Source organism: Rhinolophus sinicus, chromosome 18, assembly GCF_057876585.1.
Source record: "Rhinolophus sinicus isolate RSI-liver-muscle chromosome 18, RSI-T2T, whole genome shotgun sequence".
Taxonomy (NCBI): Eukaryota; Metazoa; Chordata; class Mammalia; order Chiroptera; family Rhinolophidae; genus Rhinolophus; species Rhinolophus sinicus.
The window spans coordinates 91555960-91571043 of record NC_142518.1 but is presented as its reverse complement, the minus strand read 5'-3'; the positions used below and the strand labels follow the sequence as shown (position 1 = coordinate 91571043).

The 15084-nt window shown below is 50.6% G+C and overlaps 1 protein-coding gene across 1 annotated transcript; it reads right to left on the bottom strand.

The window, feature by feature from the left end:
* Nucleotides 1–225: 225 nt before the first annotated feature.
* Nucleotides 226–14087, bottom strand: SASH3 (SAM and SH3 domain containing 3). The gene is made up of 8 exons (XM_019717013.2): nucleotides 13880–14087; nucleotides 6342–6437; nucleotides 5861–6007; nucleotides 4307–4448; nucleotides 2910–3058; nucleotides 2550–2759; nucleotides 2245–2395; nucleotides 226–1761 (listed from the first exon to the last, which is right to left on the bottom strand). The coding sequence occupies exons 1-8, from the start codon at nucleotides 13934–13936 to the stop codon at nucleotides 1571–1573; spliced, it is 1143 nt and encodes a 380-aa protein (XP_019572572.2). The 5' UTR covers nucleotides 13937–14087; the 3' UTR covers nucleotides 226–1570.
* Nucleotides 14088–15084: the final 997 nt, after the last annotated feature.

Sequence of the window (15084 nt, the reverse complement as noted above, 5' to 3'; positions counted from 1 at the left end):
GGAGCCTGAGCTCTGAGGCGGGCTGATTACTGGGAAAGGCAGAATCAGCTAAGACTTAAAACTGGAGCTTTAGGTCAGCAGGGTCAAGGGCACTGAGCATCTTTAGGGAAGGGACAGATGGCCCTGAAATGACAATGGAGAACATTTTGCTGTGTTCAGCTTTGAAGAAGACTGGTCTGTCCCTCCCCCAGCCCTCTCTCCATAGGAAAGATAACGAGACAGTAATTTCATTCTATTTATGTTTATTGCTGCCAACCTATCTCCCTCCACCCCCTTCATATTTACACCAAACCCTTCCCCCTATGCTAGCTTTACCAAAGTTCCTGGTAGTAGGTCTAGAAGTGTGTCCACTAAGCCGGCAGTCCTAAATGTAGTGGGCACTGTTGGTCCCTGGGTCAGTTGGTCCCGGGGGAAGGGTTATTCTGGAAATCAGGGCACAGATTTGGTACTGGGGTCAAGGGAAGTTTGCACCAATAGATACTTTCCCTCCCCTTGTGGAGCTCAGGGTATGTGAAAACCTTTAGCAAAGTTGGGATAGTGGATTTTCCATTGTCAGGTAGGTGTTTTCTTTGCTTGTGATGGCCCACACAAAAGGTCAAGTAGGTCCAGGTGGTCCAGGCTCACATCTGGCTTCTTAGGGGCCATTCTGTCCATGGAAACAATGTCTGACCATCTTCCATTGGCTTTGGGGGAAGTGTCATTTGAGAAAGCCAGGAGTGGAAGAGGAAGGTGCACATTGTATGAGGTATGGGAATTGTTTTCAGCTTGGGGACGTTGCAGTTTAGCCTGAGTTACGTGGGGAGGTATGGAATGGATGAGCAGGAGGAGCCCTTTTATTTGCAAGCCCAAGGTTCCTCCAGCCCCCTCAGTAAACCCCACTGGTGTCTTGGGCCACAGGTAACAGGAGAGCAGACATTTAATGTCACAGACTATGAGAGTTGGTAAGGCCCTCAGCATCTATCCATTCTAATCCCAGCCAGTCCTAGACCAAGACTGGGGAAGGCACTTGGTTCAAGTTGCATAGTGATTTAGTGGCTAAACCTCTCATAAAGTTAAGAAGGAAAGTAGGAAAGGTACATGTGGCTTTCTTCAAACCTATTGAGGGCAATCTGAATTTACCTGTGATTAATTAGAATCCTTTTAAATGGCCATCTTCCCTAGTATCCTGAGACTGAGCTGAAATACTGATTTGCCCCCTTTTCACGAGTAGTACCACAGGGGAAGGTGTTGTGGGGTCGAGGAGAATTTGGAGGCCTTGGTGATGAAGACATGGGTGGGGATGCTCCTCTGTGCCCCACTTGCTGTGGCAGTGGCCAGAGAGGGCTGTGCTGTCAGTACCTGGTGGAGGGAGGGGGCAGGCAGGTGGGATGTGCCCTCAGCGTCTCCTCAACCACTCTAGCCAAGCCTGTAAGGCCCTGGCCAGTCTCTGTGGCCCTAGGCGCTCGGGGGTGGGGGGGAGAGCCGGGTCTGGCTCAGTGTGAGTCCTCCAGTGCGGGCCACTGCGGGAGGCCAGGCCAATCCCCATGGCCTGTGCTGCTCGGGCTCAGCCTCGGCCCGCTGCCACCTGCACTTAAGGCTCCCCAGCCAGGGAGAGGCCCTGTAGCTGCTCCTCAGCACCTGCCAGCTCCGCCTCATCTCGTCCACTCTCTGAGCCCTCGAAGCATCCCGAGTCACGCGGAATGTCCCCTTTGAGGTCTGAGGCGGTGTGCGCAGCTGGCTCCTGGCTGCTCTCGGCGCCCTCTTCTGCCTCCTCGCTGCCCGCTGCCACGGGTAAGGGTGTGAGACAGAATATGGGGTCTTGGGCCTTAGCAGGGAGAGGGTCAGAAACCCCAGGGAGCTCTGTGTGGGGATAGGGACCCTGGGGGTAGGGACAGTGTAGGCAGTCTCTCCTTCTGGGCACCCACTACCACCTCTGCCCTTCTTGTGGTTTTCAGGCACAGGACTTCAAACTTCTTCAGCAGTAAGGCAGGAGCCAAGAAATCTGCCCCTGAATCCTGGCTCTGTCATTACCCAGTTTTGAGGCCTCAAGTCCATGCCTTACCTTCTCTGACCTTAAATCTCCCCCTTAGATCCCAAAGGGAATGGGGCCCACTCATCCCTTACATCCTTTCTCCCTACAAATTTTGCCTGAGACTGGAATTCAAGTGTGGAAACTGTCTCCCCACTGCATAGGGCCCTCGAGCAGAGGTCTCCCCTCCCTTGACTGCTAGTGGACACCCCCACCCAGCTTCTATATCCACTCACTGTCGTAATCCAGCAGCAGCTCGGCAGCCGTGAGCAGCTTGGCCCGATGCTGAGGGTCTGTGATGTTCAGCTCGTTAAGGTGTGTTTCCCGCAGCTCTTTGAAGTCCTCCAGTGTCTGGTAGCCATTGAGAAGCAGAGTGGATGTGTGCTCCTGTGGGCAGAGGCAGACTACCAGTGTGGCTGCTTACAAGCCACCCCTGCCAGAGATCCTTCCTTCCCCACATAGACAACGTGCCCTTTCTCCCATCCCTGGGGCAAGGGTGCCTCCCTTGATTCTAGATGCAAGTGCAAGCCTAAGCTCAAACCTCCAGGCCAATGCGTTCCAACAGTTCATGCAGAGTCTTGGGTTTGGGCCTCTTGCCCTTGCTCTGTCGGCGGCTGGGGCGGGCAGGCCCCACGGCCTCCTCAGGCAGCACATCCACGTAGATGAACTTGAAAGAGCCCAGCCTGCCATTGAGCAGGCCCAACCATGTGCCCACGGGTGGTTTTTCAATAATCTGTATCATATCTCCTTTCTGTGGGAGGAGAGGAGAGCAGAGCAGATTAGCAGAGAGACGAGGGGTGGTCCCTCGGCCTCCACTTACACCGTCCTACCCTGGCTAAGTCCAGACTCCTTTATGGGTGCAGACTGCCAGGCTAAAGTGGGGCCCGGGTGCCAATCTTACCTGCAGTTTCAGCGAGTCGTGGTCATAGGGGCTGGGAGTGAAGTCGGTGTGGACTCGGGCCCGGCCACAGAAGGGCCCTGTGTACTGGGGGGCAGGTGCTTCCTCCCTGAAGCTGTCAGAGCCTTGGCTGTGGCTGCAGATCTCACTGCCTGCAGGAGATCGGGCAGGGAAGAAGGTCACCTTTGTCCAAAGATAGTTGGGGTTATGTCCAGCTGGTGCCTTCCAGAGGGTCTATAAGTCCCAGGGCTACGTGCTGGAGAAGAAAGCTGGGTGCTGTCCAGTCTCACACTGTGGCAGGGATTCTGACCTGTCCCCTGGACCATCCTGCCGAAGTACAGCTTCACCTCTGGAGCTTCACACATGAGAACAGTTGACCACAGAAGGAGAAATAGCTCATAGACCAAAGATGGGCAAATTGGGAGGGCCTCTAGAGACCAACTGTGCCAACACTCCAATGAACAGGGGAACACTGAGGCTAGACAGGCCGAGTGAGGTTGCCCAAGTCCTCTCATCTTATAATTGGCAGTACTGGGTCTATTACACTCCAGGTCTCCTGACTTCTACTCCAGTGCTCCTCCTACCCAAGAAGCCACACCCTGCATTAATACTTTACTTTCTCTACTTAGTAAGACTCCATGTCTAGTTACAATGTCACCCGGAAACTCAGATGAGCTCTTTCTGTCTGGGAAGGGCAGGACGAGGGGCATTTTAAATGGCTTTCAGTCGGGGGGCAGGGAGGTGTTTGAGGAATGAGAGAAAGAATGGGGAACTTGGAACTAGCCTGAAGCATGAGAAAGTGCCTCTGCAAGTCTGTAGCCCAGAGGCCGAAAGCCTTCCTCCAGGCAGGGCTGCCAAAACCTCTTGTCCAGCCCCATGGACAATTAGAAGGTGCTAAGTGGTGCCCTGAGCCCAGCAAACCAAGGTCTGGCGTCCAAGAGGCTGAGTCTTCACAGCTGGAGACCTATTACTCCCACCCAAGCCCGGAAAGTCAGAGGCCCAGGCAGCTGTAGCCTTTAGCTCCCCTTGGAAGAGTGATGGTGGGCTGGTCCAAGAAGGTAATGCAGCCCTTCCTCTGCCCTTGGGCCTTCCAGGGCCTGGGGACAACAAGTGGAGGCTCTTCTAAGGCAGACATGAGTTCAAGACTGCATCACATTGGGTGAGTCACTTAACCTCCCTGAGTCTCAGTTTTCACACCAATGAAGTGAGGATAATAATAGTACTGGACCCATGAGGTTGTTGTGAAGATTTAATGTGAAGAGGGCTGAGAAAGTTCCCAGCAGGCAAACCATAAAGGTTAATTTATCTTACCTCCCTGCTTCCCAGACAGCAACCTGCCTGGCCCTAACACAGTCATTTTCTCCAGTCTCAGCAGGTGTCCCCTCACCTCCTCTACTCACCTGTGGATGCCTGGCGGCTGAGTGCCAGGAGCTCACGCTCCTCCTGCTCAGAAAAAGCCAGCGCGATCTTCTCAGGGCCAGGGCTGTCCAGGTTGCAGTCTGGAGATGTTGAGGAGGGTGAGCCCTCCTCCAGAGTGTCTGCCTGCAGGGGAGGGGAGGCAGGAAGCTCTAAGAAGCCTTGACTGGAGTGGACATGTGGCAGCCCTGGGTGCAGAGGAAATGGGCTTGGGCTTGGCAGAGGACTGGGGCCTGGCTCCAGCCCTAGCTCTGTCACTTACAGGCTGCATGGTACTCTTAGAGCCCTAGTTTCCTCTTCTGTAAGGCAGGAATAACAGTCTTTGCCCTGCCCACCTCACAGAATGAGGCTCAGTTGGAGTGTGGTGTGAATGTGCTTTGTCAGCTTAGAGTGCCAATGTACATGCAGAGCTTGGGCTCCCAGCTTTTGGTAGGACACAAACAGACAACAGTGCTGGAGAGTTACTACTTTTGACTGTGCTCCCATGTGACAGGCACGCTTGTCATTTCATTCAATCCTCAATTGAGGATAAATACTTGATCATTCCAAGTTTCCAGATGAGAGAGGCAAGGCAATGCATGAGCCTCCAGAGCTCTCCCACCTCACCACACCTCAGTGCAGAGGTAACTCTTTCACAACTGCCTCTCTGGGAATAAAAAGCCTGATGTGTAGCACTCACCAATTCCTGTGTTGTAAATACTCCCCACCATTGCCATTGTCATTCTACCACTGTGACCAAGCAGCACACCATCATAGGCTATTTCCTCCACACAGAGACTATAGATGCAAATAACCTCAGAGGTATAGAGAATAATGAAAGGCAGTCCAAGAATTAAGAAGTGATGAGTTTTGAAGATTGACTATATTCTTTTTATTTTTAATATAATGTATTTAATTCTAAGTTCATATAATTTAATTTTCAATAATGTTGTGTTTCACACCTGACTCACAAAATTCCTGAAAATTGGACCAATTGCTGTCCTGAGCTGGTATGAGCCCGTACGTGCTGACTGTAGCACATCACTGCCTCGGAGCCTCCTATAAGAACCATGAGCACACCAGACTGTGTGACTTCAGCTACTTGGCTGTGCCTGTCCCATACCTGTCTGTTCAGTCCTCCCGCTTGGGCAAAGCCAGCCTTCTCTAATTTTCTCTCATAGGGGCCCATCTTCAAATCAAGCCTGTCCAATCCCAGGGGCTAGTTCCAAGCAAAACTTTGAGGTCGATGATTTTTGCCTCAGGTTGTCTCATCTTTTCAACTGCACAATCTCCTCAGGCTTGCCTTCTTAGGAAGCTTCTGTTACCCCAACTTTCATCCCTCTTCAGACCCCACCCTTGGTCCCTCAGGACCATGGTGTCTTGCTGCCATGTCCATGGCTGAATGAACTCCCTTCCCATGTGACCTTCCTTATTGTATTTAATCGGGGTTTCAGGCATGGTACCTGAGCAGTGGCTATCAAGGTGGCCACATTCATGCCCTTTCAGAGTGACGCCTGTCCTCCCTGTCCCCACCCCCTTCCCTGAATCCCAAGTCTCACCATCTCCTCTGACAGGGCCTTCACCATCATCTTGCCCATCTTCCTGTTCATGGTTCGGGAAATCACGGCCCTCCACTTCTTCCCTAGCTTTTTGCCACTCTTCCCAGCATCCTCTGGGGTAGGGACACCTGAGTCATCTTCTGGAATCTGTGATAAAAAAACAAGGAAGTCCCGGGACCCTGGTGACTCTGCCTGGGTCCAAGACTTGGGGGTAGAAAGAGGCCTTCAGATCCCGGCAGAGGATGGAGGGGTGGGAATGAGAAGCTCCCATCCCTTTCTCTCTTAGCACCAGTTTTATCCTCGGCCTTATTAATTTGTAACTGAAAACAATGCAGGTGAGTTCTAGGGGCCCAGGATTTTGGTGGGTGGGAGAGGTGGGTTTTCTGTACTTAAGCAGACTTTGCCCCACCAATCCTAAAACTCTTTTTTCCCCTCCCCTCTCCCTCCTGCCAGACTCCCCCTAGGAGTCTCTGAAACTTACATTATCATCCAGATTAAATTCCTTCTCGCTCACCACTGGGGAGCTGGGTTTGGATTTGGCAAAATCCTTGAAACTGCTGGAGCGCTGAAGTGAGAGCTGGAAGAAGCAGAGGAGTTGCAATCAGTGGTACTAAAATGGCTGATTGAGTAAGGAGCTGTTCCTGGGCAGAAACCTGAGGTCCCAGGGCTAATGAGGTGAAGCGCCCAAGATATCCTTGGAGCTACCTGACTTCATCTGTACTTCAGCAGAGAATGGACCCTAATGCTGGCCCCAGAGCAAGCTCCTGACCTCAGGAGCCTCCAACCGCTGTTATGCCTCAGACTAAACTCACGTTTCCATCAGTACTTAAAGTTTGGGCCTCAGAACCCTGGAGTGAAAGACTAAACTAGTCAGAGTAAACATATATGAGTTCTGACAATTAAGTTCGCGAACTTGTTGCAATGCTGTTGCTAACTTTTTTTTGATATCAGAGGGATTATTCATTATCAATTTGTACCAACTGGACAAACAGTTAACCAAGTTTACTATTTGGAAGTGCTGAAAAGGCTGCATGAAAAGTTAGATGACCTGAACTTTTTGCCAATAATTCATGGCTCTTGCATCACGACAGTGCATCAGCTCACACAGCATTGTCTGTGAGGGAATTTTTAGCCAGTAAACAAATAACTGTATTGGAATACCTTCCTTATCCACCTGATCTGCCCCCCAATGAATTCTTTCTTTACCTAAGATAAAGTAAATATTGAAAGGAAGACATTTTGATGACATTCAGTTCATTAAGTGTATTAGATGACAGCTCTAATGACCATTCCAAAAAAAAGTCCCAAAATTGCTTTGAAGGGTGGACTAGGCACTGGCGTCGGTGCATAGCTTCCCAAGGGGAGTACTTCTAAGGTGACCCTAGTGATGTTCAGCAATGAGGTATGGAGCAGTTTTTCTAGGACGAGTTCGTGAACTTAATTGTCCGACCTTGTATCTCCTCCTAGAGGCATACCTCTGCACAAACAATAGCATCACCTTTATGTAACAGAGCAAGTCCTCCCAAACCCCACAGCCCGGCCTCCATGCTCTGGGCCTGCTCCAAGCATGGTCTCCCATCACAGTAATGCTGGTAAACACATTAGAGCCCCAAGCCTGGTGAATATGTGTCCGGAGAAGAGAAAACATTCCCTCCAGGAGTCAGTAAGACCTGGCATTAGGCTTTCTGGAAAGCGACAACAGAGGCAATTGGAGAAGGTGCCCACAGATTTGACACACAAATGATTGGTGGTAATTTAGTAAAAGAAAGTTGCCATTTTCTTTTTCTTCATCTCAGCTTTTATCCTTAGCTACTAATGTGATGAGCTGGCTACTGTTTTTGTGTGCCAGTGTTTGGAATTTTAGGCCTGCCCTGCTGTTTGCACTAACGAGACTGTTTTCAGGAAATGAGCTCTGTTAACTGGATAAGCATGCACATGCCAAGACAGCAGCAGAAAGCAGGGCCAGGCAGGTAAGAGGGCAGGCTTGAGACACAAGGAGTGGAGGCTGAACCTGAATCAAGATCAACAGTCAAGTCCACAGATACACACAGGAACCAGGGTTCACAGATGACCAGACAGATAGAGCGGGATAGACTGTAGACACAGGAGGAGATAAGGGCTTGAGGAACTGAAGCCTCAACCCGCACAAAGCTGAAAGTTTCACATCCTCTTTCCTATGAAAGGGGGGTCCAGTGACAACCTCTCAGGGCAGGGGCAATATCACCTGCCCCCCAACACACACATATTTGGCCTCAACTACTGGGGACTGCAATGGAGTACTTTTATTGTAGTGTTGACCAAAGGTACGTCAGCAATCAGGGTCAGGGGCCACACCTTCCTAGAGGTTGCAGCAAGCTAGCTGACCAGAAATTAGGTCAGCAATCAGGCCAAGCAGACATGACCGCCACAAGGGCCTCCTGGGTGAGGCACCTGCTGCCTCTGTCAGAAAGCTTCTTCTGTGCTATGTTGGGGAGCTGGAAAAGAGGGGCATGAGTGGGGAGGGGAAAGCATGGGGTGGTTGCTCTGGTTCCCATGCATTCCCTCTGTCCTCCTTCCTTGGTTTTCCCCACCTACTATTCTTTCCTCTTTTTCTCCCTTTTTCCCCCCTTCTCTCCTCCACTTTCCATTTATTTCCTCCTCTTGTATGACTAGGATGCAGCTGCCTGGATAACTTCCTCCTCTTACTGCCTGGAAAAGAGGGAACAGAGAGAGGGTGGGCACCAGGCTGGCTTGGGCCCAAGGAGGGCAGGCTAGCCTGCTATTTATAGGCTAATGGAGCCTATCGTGACCTTCCCTCCACTACCTTAAGACCAGGAGGCTGAGAGTCGCCCCTAAAGCCCGAGGGACTAACAAGCCTGGAAAGCAAGCAGGAGGGCAAGCATGGGGCCTGGAGTGAGCTTTGTTGAGGCAGAGTAAACTCACTGCCAGGCTGCCCTCTAATCGCACTTCTTTCCTTTTCCTGTCATTAATCTGCAGTCTGGGGGCTGGAAAGGGGACTTTTGACTCTTGGGACCTTGTGTTATGGACTCTCTGTCACAGCTTTAGCCCAAAATGGAGGAAACCATTCAAAAGGGCCACGGGGGTGATGTTGGGACTTGGGCTCAGCTTGCCCATCCTTAGCCCAACGACATGGAAAGGGCTACACAAGTTCTTTTGGTGACCATGGTCAGGGCTGGCCAGAGTGGCCTTTTGCTCAGCATACTTCCAACATCAGGGGCAGCCCCAAATATCCTGAATACCTTCTGGTGTCTCTGAAGTGACAACCAGTTATGAGTTGAAATCTTTGAGCCCTTTGGATTTTCTGCCTGGCCTCTGTTTGGGGTGAGGCCTCCCTGGGTGTCCTGCCCAGGGGGGTGGTAGAACCAACCATAATTTTTCATGTTTAAGGGGAACATGTGAGCCTCTTGGAAAGAACTACTTTTCCGGCATCAGATGTTGCTAAGTTCAATTCTGGAATGTGTGACCTTGGGCAAGTTATTTAATCTCCCTGAACCTCAATCTCTTCATTTGGGGTCAGCCGGCAAATGTTCAAATCTTGGTTCTGCCATTGACCAGCTGTGTAAAGCTGGGTTAGTTCCTCAGCTTCTCTGGGCTTCCATTTCCTCATGAGTAAAATGAAGGCAAGAGCACCAACCTCACTGGGTTTTTATGAGGATGGGAGTGAGTGCCTGACATAGCCACCCCTCAGCGAATGTCCAAATGTCTGTGTATGGCTTAGCTTTTCCTATAACCCACTTCCAGGCTCTTATCCAGGGTATTCCCCACCTGGAACACTCTACGCTTCTATGAACCACAGTTTCTTCCCTCCTTCAAAATCCAATTTAACTGGAAACAACCCACATGCCCATCAACCATAGAACAGATACATGAATTGTGGCAGAGACATACAAGAGGCTAGGACATAGTGATGAGCTTAGTACACCTATCCCCAACAATATGGATGAATCTCACAGATACACTGCTGAGCAGAAGGGACCAGCCAGCATAGTACACTATATGGTTCTTCATATAGAAAGTTCAAAACCTGGCAAAACTAATCTGTGCTATTGGAAGTCAAGATAGTGGTTACCCTTGGGGAACGGGAGTGTGTAGGGATTGCAGGGGCATGAGGGAAGCTTCTAGAATGTTGAAAGTGATCTATTTCTTGATCTAGGTGCTGTTTACATAGGGATGTTCATTATGGAAATTCATTGAGTGGTATACTTATGATTTATGCACTTTGTACGAATATTATACTTCGATAAGCAGGTTTTTCAAATCCAGTTTTGAAGGCACTGTCCCCTGCAGGAAACCTCCCCCAATTACCCCCTCAGAGCCTCACAGTGCCCCATTGGTAACATCTTACCTTGTTTCCAGTCGTATACCTAGCACTCTCTGGTCTCCAGACACTGGCCCATGCGTGCATGGGAATCCAGTAAACAGGGGTTAAATACCTCCCTTGTGCCTGGCACCCTCTGAAGTGTTTTATGTGTGCCAGCTTACTACAAACTTACCACAGCCCTGTCTTACAGCCCCACTTCCCAACTCAGGAGAATGAGACTCAGAAATGAAATGCCTTAGGCAGTTACACACCTGGCAGCAGAAAGAGCAGGGGTTCAAACCCATGTTTGTGACTATTGAGACTTGTGCATGTTGCTGTGCTCAGAGCTTACAACATCACCCCACTATAGAAATGGATTGAGTGCAATGGTGACGTCACGTGGCATTTGCAGGGAGCTACCGGGAGAGCAGTGGAAGCATGGAGGAGGAAGTATTCAGGAGTGCTTCATGGAGGAGGAGGTGAATTTGAGCTGGGCCATGCAGGGGAGCCAGGATTTCTCCAGGAGTTTCTGGGAAGGTTTTAAACGACAGTGAGAGTTAGGGATGTTCCAGTGTGGTGATGGAATGGTGGGTATGCCTGTGCATGTGGTGGGAGGTACAGCAGAAAAGGCCATGGTAGGCCTTTGCCAGCAATGCCAAGGAACTTGGGCATTAGCCTGTGGGAAATGAGGAGCCACTGGTAACACAAAGTACATACTGGTGGTGGTGTCCTGCTAGAGGCATTCTGTAGAAAGGGAGCCCAGGGCATGTAGTGTGCTGCGATTGGGGTAGAAAGGGGCAGGGAGAGACTGGAAGGAGGGAACAGTTGAGCACTTGAATGGGAGCCCAGGTTCCTCTCCATTTCCCTGGGTAGGAGGTTTCGGGTATGGTGGAAATTAGGGGTGTGGTGGGGTAGGACAATCCTTTGGGGAGGCAGGTCCCAAGACAAACCCCTGTCCACTTCCTACATCCTAACAGATCAAAAGGAGTACAGAGAAAGACCTCGACTGAGGCAAAACTCTGCAAAGGCAGGCAAGGGGTATGTCCTTACCATCCACTCAGGGGCATCCCCAATCTTCCATGATGACAAATAGGTGCCACATCCTGACCCCACCATCCTGGAGGGCTTGCTCCTGCCTCTGCTTTGCTGCCTGGAAGGTCCCTCACTCCACAGCCATCTGGATCTGCCCTGCAGAGCTCTCCTACTGATATGTCGAGTCTTTCATGCTCATCAGATTTTTTTAGTGCTTTTGAGATCAGTAGGGGACAAGAGCGTAGAGGGGGAAAGGTTTAACACTCTGGAGACTGACCATTCTTGGCTTTGATTTCTGCTCTTCAGCTTACCAGCTATGTGAACTTGGGTAAGCCTCTGAGCCTTGGGCATAAAATAGGGATAAAGGCAATATCTGTCCCTAACTCACAAGGTTGTCGGAGGAGCCAAGCAGCTCAGAGATGGGTGGGGCACACAGCGCAACACCTGGCACCTGATGAGCTCTCACTCAGTTCTGGCTCTTAGTGCTACTAAGTCCTGTTTTTTTTCATTTTAGGGCTGGGACCCCGTGCTTGTTCTTCTATGCCTTGTGTTCCCCACCCCCACTCATGCCTACAACATGCACCTCCTTGTGTGCACATGCACGAACTTGACAGACGACTCTCATATTTATTGTTCCAGATGATCCATGCGACCTCAATCTCCTGAGTGGACAGATCAGAAGCTATCCCCATTTTCTGAGATGGGGAAACTGAGGCCCAAAGAAGGTCAATGAATTGTCCTACAGGTCCTACAGCTACGTGGAACTTGGTAGTATTCCAACTCTGCTTTCCTGCTCCCTCCACAGCACTTTTGCCATTTGGCAGGACTGGGAAGAGGAGTAAGGGCAGGAGGGAGAGAAGCCTTGTTTACCTTTGTGCTTTTCCCTCTACCATGTCACCTTACCCTCTGAGGGGAAGGAACTTGCCCAGGGTCACAATGCTCGAGCTGGCTGCTCGCTGCCTTCAGGCCCAGGGAAGTTACTGTCTCCACCTTCTGGAAGCACACCTTGGCTTTTCTAAGGGCACTTCCAAGGTTTGAGGCTTGGAAAGTGACTCTGAAGGCTGGCCCAGGCTCTGGCAGGAACGAATGAGCTTTCCCTGGACCACCCTCCCTTAGAGGACCACATGGGCCTTGTTTCTCCTGGGAGAGGCCTGGGGGAAATTGCAGCCACCAAGCACAGAATTGGAATAATGGAGGTGAAGAAACATGATGGGAACTTTTCTGCCTTCTGTGTGCCCCTGACACCTCTGCCTGCGGTGGCACAAGGTCCCAGTGTCAAAGTGTCAGCTCTTTCTCAGACTCTTTCCTCCAGCTCAGCTCCCATGTGGTTTGGGGCCCAGCAGTGTCTAGAGCAGTCTTGACTTCCCACCCCCATTAGGCGGAGAACAAGGGGAAGCAGGCTGCTCGCCAAGGAGAGTCAGCCAATAGCAAATCTGCTCGGACCAGTGCCACGCAGGGCTTGGACAGGCAGGTGACAGAGCCTGTGTGAAAACTCATAAATCTCTCCCCCACCCCCACCCACCTCCACTGCAACGTTAGACAAGCAGCTGGGGTGGGGAGAGTACAGCTGGAAGTAGCAGCCACCCCAGGATCTGAGATGAGGCAAGATGCACACACCAATGACCTGAAGCTCAGCCTCAGCTGTCTCAGCCTCGGCCTGGGAGTTGCTCACTTGACAAGGGGGTTCCCCCATACGGCACTTGGCCTGAGGCTAGGCCTGGGCCTCTTGGACCTGGTTCAGGCCTACTTTGGAATGGTCCTAGGATCCCGCTGGATTTGTGGGATGTTGTTCCTAATTGCCTGGGAGAATTCTACAATCAAATAAAAGACTAAGTCTAGAAATCCTCAAATCCAAATAAAGAAACTTAGATCTGGCATAACCTTCAAGGAATCTTCTAGTCCAGCCTCTGCTCCAGGAAGATGAATACTTCTGCTGTCCATGGCAGCTACTTTGCCTCCTGGCCTTTAAAATATCCCCCTAAATTTTTCCTCCTTAGCCCTCACTCCTACTCCCCATCTCACCAGCTTCATTTTTCATTCTTCACAATAATTTCTCCCCACCTGGGAAGAGCCTGTATGCCCCCTGCATCCCACTGCAGGTTTGGAGGCCCTCCTCCCCATGTCCAGTTTGGTCCCATTAGCAGTGTGCCAGGGGAGCTGCAATAGAGCTGAACCAACTGAGCAGAGTCCCGGCTACAGTCAAAGGGCAGGGGACCTAGGAGCATCACGGCTCCAAGTGGGGTGGCCCAGCAGGACTCTTTGAGTGAGATGGGTCCTGAGAGGCCATGCTCAGGCAGAAGCGGTGGCAGGACCAGTGTAGGGGAGCTACAATGAAGTAGTCTTAGGATTCAACTTGAGAATTTTATTTTGTGATTCTCAAATTCTAATCTAAGATTCTAGCTCCTAATTTTAAGTCTCTATCCCATCATTGTAGGGTTGAGTTCTATAACTCTAGAATTTTAAGAGTATATTCTATAACTCCATTTCTCTAGAATTTTGGAAGTATCCTTTGTACTTCTGTTATTTTAGAAACCTTTGGGCCCCTGTCCCATTGTCCTTAGAAGAAAGACCCTTGCCTACAGACTCAACATGTGGCCTTTGGCTCTTCCCACTTCTACAAGTCCTGGAGAGGACGGATTGAATGAGCAGAAGGAACAAAGAAGTGAGTTCCCAGAGATGGTCCTCACCTTTTTCTTCTGAGTGGGCTCCTTCTCGCTGGCGTTGGAGGGCTTGCGGCGCAACATTGTCCTCTGCCCTGGTGACACTCTGTCCTTACTCTCCTAGGTGTTGAGATGCAGAGGCCTCTTGCTCTGCTTCGTCTGCACCGTCTGGGGGGCACGGCATGGACTGAGCCTCTGGCTGGCACTCTGACTGCTGTGCTGGCAGCTTAGGGGTAAGGGCCATGTACACCCTGCAGCAGCAGCATACAGGAAGCCCTGCCACGTGACCTGCTGTTACAGCAATCGCAGCCCCTGTCGGCCCCTAGGGAGGAAGGAAGTCCCAGCTTCAGTCTCCAGAGATTCTGATGCAGATGGCTCTTGGGTTGAACAAGCAGAGAAAAGTCCCTCCTGCCATCTCATGTCCATCATCAGCAATTCATCTGCTCTGTTTCTTCAGAGGTAGCCAATCAACTTGACATCATATGGCTTACTCAGGCCTCTTATCTCACTGACCAGAATATGAACCATCTCTCTGCCTATTGGCCAATGCTCCTGGTCACTTTGCATCACCAAAGTCATCACTGCCATCATTACCACTACATCACCCCTAAAACCATCACTCCCATTTATAGCCATCACCTTACAGCCATCACCTCTACAACCATCATCCCTCCAGTCATCATCATTGCCTCTCTCAACCTTACAATCATCATCCTTACAGCTGTCACCCTTATGGACATTACAGCCATTACCCCCAAAATTCTCTTACCCCTACAACCATCATCCCCTATAGCCATCACCCCTACAACAATCACCCCTGCAGTCATCCTCACTGCCATCAGTGTTAGAGAAACTACCCTACAGTCAACACCCCTCAGCCATCTTCCTCTATCTGCCTCACTACTGCTACTATGAACTGCACAGCCATCAGGCTCACAGTCATTACCTTTATAAACACTATTACTAGAGCCCCTCACCCCGACTGATGCCCTTACCTTTATGACCATCACTCCTACAGCCATCACCTCTCAGTCATCACCCTACAACTATTATCCCCATTGCCACCACCATATCTACAGTGATCCTCACCAGAGGAGTCACACCTTAGAGTCAAAGCCCACTTGGCTATCACCCATATATTTATCATCACCATAGACATCATGAAAAACAAATACATTTGCAAGCAACTCCACACCACCAGAAAATGTCCCATTCAACAGGCATTTCTCGAT